General features: G+C 44.8%; 2 protein-coding genes across 2 annotated transcripts in view; one reads left to right on the plus strand and one right to left on the minus strand.

The window, feature by feature from the left end:
* Positions 1–4,475, plus strand: part of LOC109481286 (DNA replication ATP-dependent helicase/nuclease DNA2-like) — a 13,348-nt gene extending 8,873 nt beyond the window's left edge. The window contains 9 exon segments of the mRNA XM_019783820.1: positions 1–189; positions 667–872; positions 1,264–1,386; positions 1,798–1,951; positions 1,954–2,039; positions 2,320–2,559; positions 2,914–3,003; positions 3,362–3,571; positions 3,867–4,475. The exon segment at positions 1–189 is cut by the window's left edge and continues 38 nt beyond it. Coding sequence (XP_019639379.1) covers positions 1–189; positions 667–872; positions 1,264–1,386; positions 1,798–1,951; positions 1,954–2,039; positions 2,320–2,559; positions 2,914–3,003; positions 3,362–3,571; positions 3,867–4,061 — 1,493 coding nt within the window. The 3' untranslated portion in view covers positions 4,062–4,475.
* A 255-nt stretch (positions 4,476–4,730) lies between these two features.
* On the minus strand, positions 4,731–8,742 carry LOC109481377 (elongation of very long chain fatty acids protein 5-like). The gene is made up of 4 exons (XM_019783932.1): positions 8,552–8,742; positions 8,003–8,185; positions 6,514–6,738; positions 4,731–6,036 (listed from the first exon to the last, which is right to left on the minus strand). The coding sequence occupies exons 1-4, from the start codon at positions 8,696–8,698 to the stop codon at positions 5,866–5,868; spliced, it is 726 nt and encodes a 241-aa protein (XP_019639491.1). The 5' UTR covers positions 8,699–8,742; the 3' UTR covers positions 4,731–5,865.
* Between the last annotated feature and the right edge of the window lie 715 nt (positions 8,743–9,457).

Here is a 9,457-nt window from a genome sequence, read left to right on the forward strand (position 1 = left end):
TGGATAAGAAGGACGGCTACAGTTCTACGGGGACCAGCCTGGCTAACCTGGCCCGGCTCATGGGGAACACGGCGGCGGCCGAGCGACTTCGGGAACTGATCATCGAGCAGCAGGAGCCGAGGTTCCACACCAGGGTGTCTGACATGTGTCCTGCTGATGCTAGGGAGGCTATTGGCAAGATACTCAAAGGTAAATTCCCATCTCACATGACCCAAATAGTTAAAGGTGCAGGGTTCGATTCCCATTATATTATCAGGCATGTGCCCGGCCCATGAACAGGACGCCATCGGGAAAATACTCAAAGGTGTAGATTCCCATCTGAAGGTGCAGAGTTTGATTCCCATCTCCAAGATACTCAAAGGTGCAGTGTTCGATTCCCATCACTAAATACTCACAGGTGCAGAGTTCAAATCCCATTGCCAACATAGTCAAAAGGTAAATGGTTCGATTCCCATCTCTCATTGCTAAAATACTCAGAGTTTGATTCCCATCTAAATGTGCAGAGTTCAATTCCCACTATTTCTTCATCCTAGCAGTTTGAGCAATAGTGAGTTACCAGTAGCCTACTTCATGTAGGTTAGGTTATACACAAGTTTAGATGTCGGATCAGGTTAGTTATGATTCAGTTTAGACAATGCTTCACGTTTCAATCTCATGATGTTCCAGGTCTGAACCAGCCCCAGAAGCAGGCCATTAAGAAAGTCCTGATGGCGAGAGACTACACCCTGATCGTGGGCATGCCTGGCACGGGGAAAACCACCAGCATCGTCGCGCTGGTGAGAATCTTGCTGGCCTGTGGGAACTCCGTCCTGCTGACGTCATACACTAACTCTGCTGTGGACAACGTTCTGCTCAAACTCAGCAGGTACAAGGTGAGAAATAACTCAAACTCAGCAAGTACAAGCCTTTAGGTTAGAAATAACTCAAACTTTCAATCCTGCTGGCCTGTGGGAACTCTGTCCTGCTGACTTCATACACTAACTCTGCTGTGGACAACGTTCTGCTCAAACTCAGCAGGTATAAGGTGAGAAATGAGTTCATACTGAATTCTCCTGTTGGGTTGTATTAAGATGAAATCTATCTTTCCGAAACTCTGTCATCTCTCTCCCTCTTCTCTCTTCTCTCTGTCTTTCTCTCTCTCTCTCTTCTCTCTCTCTCTCTTTCTCACCAAAATGTTGGCTGTAAAAACCCACATTGTTGAATACAGGACAGTCTCTTGTCAACCTGATAAACAATGCAGTTGTTTGCCTTGCTGTTTCCCAGCTTGATTTCCTGCGACTGGGCAGTTCGTCCCGTGTCCACCCAGGTGTGGCCCCACACACGGAGGACCGGCTGGCCCGAGGACTGACCACCGTGGAGCAGCTTGACAAACTATACATGGACAAGGTGGGAGGGGATTCTGCTTTCTTTGTGCGAGGACTTCATGTATTTTGCGATTGAAAAAGAAGAATTTTTACTGTTAAATTTCCTGTACATTTAGCTGTCACTCATTTTAACAATATTGGTATGTGTGCATTAAAACTCTTATGCAAAACAGTTCATCCAGAGTAGCTTTTAGATGACATTGTAGTGTTTTGAGATCCCCTGTTGCTTCCCAGACATACTCTCATTACTCTGTATGAGAAATTCCTGTGTCTCGATATGACACTGACTTTACATGTAGCTAGCCTGGTTACCAAACCTGTTTTAGCTAGTACGTAGTCCTACGTCCTCTCTGCAAATAGCTAAGATAGGTTTAGTAACCAGGCTATGATTTAACATCCAACAAACATTTTTCCTTCTGTGTATTTTCAACAGCCCATCGTTGCAACCACGTGCCTGGGAGCGAAACACCCGCTGTTCTCGCGGCGTAAGTTTGACGTGTGCATCGTAGACGAAGCGTCGCAGATCGCGCAGCCCGTGTGCCTGGGTCCGCTGGTCCATGCCACTCGGTTCGTGCTCGTGGGCGACCACCACAGCTGCCCCCCCTGATCCAGAGTGGGACGGCCCGAAGGATGGGCATGGACGAAAGTCTGTTCAAAAAGATGGGACATCATCAGGTAAGTCGGCTGTCACCATGGTAACTGGTGCTATAGCAGACACCCTTTGGTGTTGGATAACATTATGTAGCAATGTGGCAGGACAGAGCTGGAGGGGCTGGTCATCAAATATATGTGTATGTATTTGACTTAGAGTAAGAATAAACGGTGCAGTACTTTGCTGAACTAGGCCATGTAAAGGTTAACATTATGCACTTGCTTTGTGAATGTTATCTTTCTAGTTTTACTTGTTTCTGATGTAATATGGAGGTTTGTTTGTTTGCTTATTTACTCCCTCCAGAGCGCCACAGCTCAACTAAATGTCCAGTACCGGATGAACTCTGACATCATGGAGCTCAGCAACACCCTGATGTATGATGGGAAGCTTTGCTGCGGCTCAGACAAGGTCGCGGCAGCCCGACTCGACCTTCCTGCCTGGGACCAGCTGGAGGCGGCCATGTTGGGGCTGGGCGTGGCATCGTCATGGATACGGGAAGCACTCAGGCCGGACGCTCCCGTCAGATTCCTGGATACTGACAAGGTCAGAAACTATTATGAAAGTTCATCTGTGTTGGTAGTTACATGACTGTTTAAAGTTAAAACTTTAGATCCAACACAAAAGTTCTCTCACCTAGAGCTTTCGACCAGTCACTCTGGTCTTCCTCAGTAGACTGACCCAGTGAGGCTTGTCACGTGGCTTCTTTGAAATGTGACGTACTGAACAAAGCTCATTAGCTAGTCAGGTTAGCTGGATAGCACAGTTAATTAACACAGCTGGATAGCTAGTTAGTTTAGCTGGTTAGCACATGTACAGATAATCAACTCTGCTGGTTGGCTAGTTTAGCTGGTTAGCTAGATAGTTTAGGTAGTTAACATGCCTGTGTGTTCCCCACAGGTGCCTGCCCTAGAGACCAGTGAGCAGGGAGGTTTGAGTAACAGGACAGAAGCTCAGCTGGTCAGGACTCTCACTTCTGCACTGGTTCAGGTACGTACATGTACATGTAGGGTACAGGAGTAACTCCTGCACTGGTCCAGGTAAGAAATGTATTTCTAATTTCAACATGACCATCATTTGAAGCACATCCCCAGAACGTACTGCACATGTTTTTGGAAAAGATATCTTCTGCAACAGGCAAAACGGTTGCATCGTTGACCAAACATCTAACGGAAACCATGAAAAATCAGGGTTTCGCGCAGGCGCAGTATGTTCTATCTACATGCTATCATTTGACATGCTTGCAAATCCTGACATAACTGACTCCTCTGTGTTCAGCCTGGGTGCCTGCCTTTACTTTTATATGAATTTATTTACTAGTCCTGACAAAGCCGTCCTCTGTACCCAGGCTGGGTGCCCGCAGGAGGACATAGGCATCATCGCTCCCTACAGACGACAGCTTCGGGTCCTGTCTGACCTGCTACAGGGAGCAGGCTGCCCCGGGAGGGAGAACAGCACAGGATACCCTGGGGTGGAGATCAACACGGTGGATAAGTACCAAGGTCGCGACAAGAGTGTCATCATGGTGACCTTCGTCAGGAGTAACTCTGCTGGGCAGGTATGGGAGAAATTAACATCAAAGATCTAGAAGGAAAATATTTTAAGTCAGTGATCCCTTTGACCTTGTACCTGTTCTGTTGTGACATTGTACCTCATTATATTCCGTAACCTTGTACTGCATTCCCTCACAGTGGCCTTTACTTCATTCCTTCATTCCTTCGACCTTGTACCTTATTCTGTGACCTCATCCGTGACCTTTTACCTCCCTGTTACCTTGTACTTCATTATATTCCATGACCTTGTACCTCATTCACTGTGACCTTGAACCTCATTCCTGTGACCTTCCCCCACAGCTAGGCGAGCTGCTGCAGGACTGGCGTCGGCTGAACGTGGCGATCACCCGCGCCAAGCACAAGCTGCTCCTGATTGGCTCCGTCAGCACACTGCGCCGCTACGAACCCGTGGCGCGCCTGCTCGACCACCTCACAGCCAATCAGATGGTTCTAGAACTGCCCCCAGGTGCAGAGAACATTCCAAGCAACTTCTGATTGGAGGTTGGTCAACCAATCATAGGCTGGCTTTCTTACAGCCAATCAGATGGTTCTAGAACTCCACCCAGGTGCAGAGAATATTCCAAGCAACTTCTGATTGGAGGTTGGCAAGCCAATCACAGGCTATCTTTGATCCAGGTGTATCATGGGTGATTTGGGATTGGAAGAAGGACAACCAATCACAAGGTTTTGTGTCCATGCCAGGTGCAAATACATTGTACTGCACACTGATTGGATGGAACTCCAACCAATCACAGCAACCGAAAGAACTAACTGTAAGGCCATTATGCAAACTAGCAGGTACATTATTTCATGATGAAACCTCATATCAAATCAGTGTAAGGGTCACACAAAAATCATGAGAATTTTAGTAATCATGAGCCAAATAATTTTGTGACTCATTCCCATCCATTACTCTACACCATAACTGTATGATGTATAATATTATGTATATATTATATTTTAATGAAGTTTATTAGGATACATTTGTATTTTTGTGATGACTACTAAGGAAGAATAAAGGGTGTAAGTCTCTAATGTGGAGTCCTGTCATGAGTAGACATGTTACACTGTAGCTCCCCCTTGTGGTGGATAACAGTACTGCAGCCATGACTTCAAGCTCAACAAAATATATGTGGGAAATGAAACTCTCACAGAATTCTGCAATATCAAATGTTTATTTCACACAACCTTCACCATTGCACCAGAATCTATCAATTTCACAAGCCCTTACAAGTGCATTAAGCATCTCTAACTAACTTAATTATTATATTTCTTTAACTTATCATCTATACCTTTAAATAGTAAGTAGAAATTCACTTTTATGTGATCAGCAGCTTTTATCAATACAAACAGTGCCAAATGTTTTCATTCAAAAGATGTATAAAATTTAAAAATTAATAAATTCTTCATTGCCATGAGGATTTTGATAAACCAACGTTCACCGCTATCCACAAATTGTACTAGCACAGTCATACATGTATATACCTCCCACTATCTTAGACTAGAGGCAAGATTAGGTCTTTGGCATTACAAATGTAAAATATATGAGCTGAAATAGGTGAAAACATGCACCTGTCACCTTCCTTGATTCAGTTTTTCCCAGTTACATGGTACAGAAATTATCATGACTGTTTTATGTGGCAAGTTATTGAATATAACCAAACTGAACAAGACTTACATGTAGTGATAGCAATTGCAACTGGGTGTGTTGAAAATTGCAACAATAATGTAGTGTAGCAGAAAGCAACAAGTTGCCTAATGTTGAAAATGTTTCACAGAAGTGGCCCTCCCTGCTATTATATATAGTAACCCCCTTCTTATGGAAGTTAATCATTAATACACTGTATATTTATCCCCATCCAAATTCCATTGGCATTTTGCAATCTACAGTTTTGCTTATATATTGAATATATTAACATTGAAGGCAACATGATGTAATTGTTACTGGAAATATTGCATAGTAAAAATTGCAATTACAAAAGTGATAACAAAATGTTTAAAAATCTGTTCTTTATCTATGTAATTCATTGAGCAACCTGTCAAATGTTTAGTTACTGAGTGGCTGCATTCTCTAGTGGCAAGACTAAGAGAGGAATGTTGACCGACACCTTATTGGAATGATAAGAAGGCAAGATTGCAACTCATTGATAATACCTTTTACATAATAGTGATTGAGTTTTACTAGGAAGACATAACAAAAAAGCCTCCAATATTGCAATCATTTGCTTTTGAAGGGATTGAAAAGGTAACTCTGCACCCCTCTGAGGGAATGGTACATCCCAACCCTTTCCCTGACCAATCAGCTAGTCTTCTTGCCTTGATTGACAGGTTGTTTCTGTAGGTATGCCCTGTAGTAGAAGTTGGAGAACAGAGCGACCATGCTCAGCCCATAGCCAATCCCGTAGATACAGAAGCCGTGGTACAGGTATCCCAGGGAGCTGTGCACTAACCCGATGAAAAACTGCACAATCTGGAGAAAAACAATAAAATTGAAAAGAAATAAAATGAGCCTTTTGCTGCTCTTCTAAGGCATTATGTGCAGTACATACAAGTTCAAGTAACTGATTTTTCACTGTACTTTTCTGTTTATGGCTTTCATGGTCACTAATGTACTGTACTGGGCGGGATGCCCTAGATAGGGCTTTGCCCTCTATATGATACTGAGTATCATATAGAATAGAATAGAACAGTGCTTTTCATTACTATTGTCGAATCATTTGTCTTTCCCCACTCTGTCCCTGCACATGCTGCCACTGAACACTGTCCATTTTCCTGAGACCCAAATAATTTTGCTACCGTGAATTACAGTACACAGGAAATTCCCAGAGAAATCTATTTTCATGTACTGGACAGTGGACAGTGGCATGCATGTCTGGTGGGATTCAAACTTTCTCCCATCCAGACCATAGGCAGGGTTACCAACCACTAAACCACAACAGTCACCCACCTGTAGCTCTGTCACCCTCCGTTTCCATGGTAACGGCTTGTCGGGGAAGGCTGCGGACAGGCCGTAGTACAGGTACAGGAACACGTGCACGAGAGAGTTCAGGCCGAGGGGGACCGCCATGGCGGCCCAGGGGTAGTGGTGGTAGCAGAAGTCGGAGAGTAGGAGGATGGAGGTGTGGTGATACACGTGCAGGAACGACATCTGTCTCCGTCTGTGCCGTAACACCTGGAGGGGGGGGGGACAAAACTGTGGTGTAACAACTGTGGTGTAACACCTGGGGGGAGAAAACTGGTGTAACACAGCAGCAGAATGGAGGTGTGGTGGTACACTTGGAGGAAGGACATCTGTCTCCGTCTGTGACGTAACACCTGGGAGGGGCAGAAATGTTAGTGTAACACCTGTCCTGTAACACCTGGGGAGTCAAAACTGTAGTGTAACAACTGTGCTGTAACACCTGGGGGGGCAATAATGTTAGTACCTTGACTGTACTGTAACACCTGTGGTGGTACACATGGAGGAATGACATCTGTCTCCGTCTGTGACGTAACACCTGGGAGGGGCAGAAATGTTAGTGTAACACCTGTCCTGTAACACCTGGGGAGTCAAAACTGTGGTGTAACAACTGTGCTGTAACACCTGGGGGGACAATAATGTTAGTACCTTGACTGTACTGTAACACCTGTGGTGGTACACATGGAGGAAGGACATCTGTCTCCGTCTGTGCCGTAACACCTGGGGGGGGTCAAAACTGTGCTGTAACAACTGTGGTGTAACACCTGGGGGGACAAAACTGTGGTGTACCTCGTCTGTACTGTAACACCTGTGGTGGTAAACGTGGAGGAACGACATCTGTCTCCGTCTGTGCCGTAACACCTGGGGGGGGGGTCAAAACTGTCAGTGGTACATCTGAGCTGTAACACTTGATGGGCAATAATGTTAGTACACCAACTGTGCTGTAACACAGGACACGACAGCAGCAGGATGGAGGTGTGGTGGTACACATGGAGGAACGACATCTGTCTTCACCTGTGACGTAACACCTGGGGGGGGGGCAGAACTGTCAGTACCTCATCTGTGCTGTAACACCTGGGGGGGACAGAACTGTGGTGTAACAACTGTGCTGTAACACAGCAGGATGGAGGTGTGGTGGTACACATGGAGAAATGACATCTGTCTCCGTTTGTGCCGTAACACCGTGGGGGGGGGGCAGATATTTTAGTGGTACAACTGTGCTGTAACACCTGGATTAGTGTTAGTAACGCCTATGAGCTGTAACGATGCATTGGGGGAAACAAAACACTCATCACTACTTAAGACAAATAAATCAAATGACTGGACAAGTTTTCTCAACAATCAAACCTTTCAAACAGCATCCAATATCTTTTGTCAGTACATATATCTGAGTAAGATTGTAGCTCTTTTTAATTTGTTTTCAAAAGAAAAGATGTTTTACTTCTTACAAATGTAGAAGACAGAAAGAGCAGCTCACCATGAAGATGGTATCCCAGAGTTCCAGGTTCTTGGTGATCCAGTAGAGCAGGAAAACGTGCTTCAGGGCGTTGACCTCTGCCTTGTGGAACCAGGACGGGCTGATGAAAAACACGCCGTACGCAAACGCCGCGAAACTGTACAGGCTGAGGACACTGCACAACAGGTTATACACCACCAGGGTCTGCAGGAATCAATAACCAATCATCAATAACTTATCATCAATAACCAATCACCAATAACCTATTATCAATAACCAGTCATCAATAACCAATAGCTATTAAGATTCATCTCTTAACACATTTTGCTGCTACAGGATGAATAGAATTAATTCTTATGCAAACACATTCATATATATATGGTCAGACAGGAGTCTAAATCCTTCCTGCAACATGATGTAACCCAACGCTAGTTACCATGGTGACAGATGTCTGGTTCAGGTCATTGACCTTATTTGTTAGGAGAAGAAGGGGAACATGAAACAGAGCAAAAACAACAGTCCTGCAGTTAAAACATAACCAGACTGCCTGTACATAATAAACTGCCTGACCTTGCGTAGTGACCTTGGCTTGGTGGTTTTCTGCCAGCCAATAGAAAGCGGGATGAGACAGAGGTACGCTACGGCCACCGGTGTTGACCTCAGGCCGCGCAGCGTCTCCGCAAACCTCAGGACACCCGGGGTCAGCAGGGAGGTCATCTTGGGTCACGACGAGCTCGAGATCCTGCTGTAAACTCAGGACCAGATGTGTTACTGAGCTGTAAAGGAGTACAAGAAGTACGTCGATGAAGGTTAGACATGCAGGTAATAATTTGATATGCCAAAAATCAGTTACTCAAGAAACTGGATATGATTTTGGAAAATCATATCCAGTTGCTTTTAAGACTGAATGTTCCAATTGCAAAATCATATATATCCAGTTGCTTGAGTAACTGATTTTTGCCATACGAGAAGTTAGATTTGAAAACTTGACCAGGTGCATCCCACTGCTACGTATAATACATGTGAGCTAACACTTGTGCCAAACCCAACTCTAGACAGCCACTCCATGTCCAGCTGACCCTTACCCCAGTGCCCCGCCCAACTCAGGTACCCACTCAGCAGGACATCAAAGACATGTCTCAGGTTACATGCCGGGTACTGAAGCGCAGGCATGCATGAGTGCAGATACAGAATGCCAACCTGTCAGCTGTATTATGCTTGTGGTATTAGGACGTTCTCAGACTTGTAAAAACTTGTTTTTTAGAGTAATAAAGGATCCAAGTAAGAGTGATAACCCACATACTCCAACGAACATCTTTGCAATTTTGTTTCAAGAGCGAACATGAAATAAACTCGAGTCAACATGTATGTTCTATGGACATTGGATCTTTGACAGAAGGAAAATGCAGTTGAACGAGGCTGATATAGTGATGTGTGCTGCATGCAGAGCAGAAGTACTTCCTGGTACACTTTAAT

This window comes from Branchiostoma belcheri, unplaced genomic scaffold (assembly GCF_001625305.1).
Source record: "Branchiostoma belcheri isolate BF01 breed outbred unplaced genomic scaffold, Haploidv18h27 scaffold55, whole genome shotgun sequence".
In the NCBI taxonomy this organism is placed as follows: Eukaryota; Metazoa; Chordata; class Leptocardii; order Amphioxiformes; family Branchiostomatidae; genus Branchiostoma; species Branchiostoma belcheri.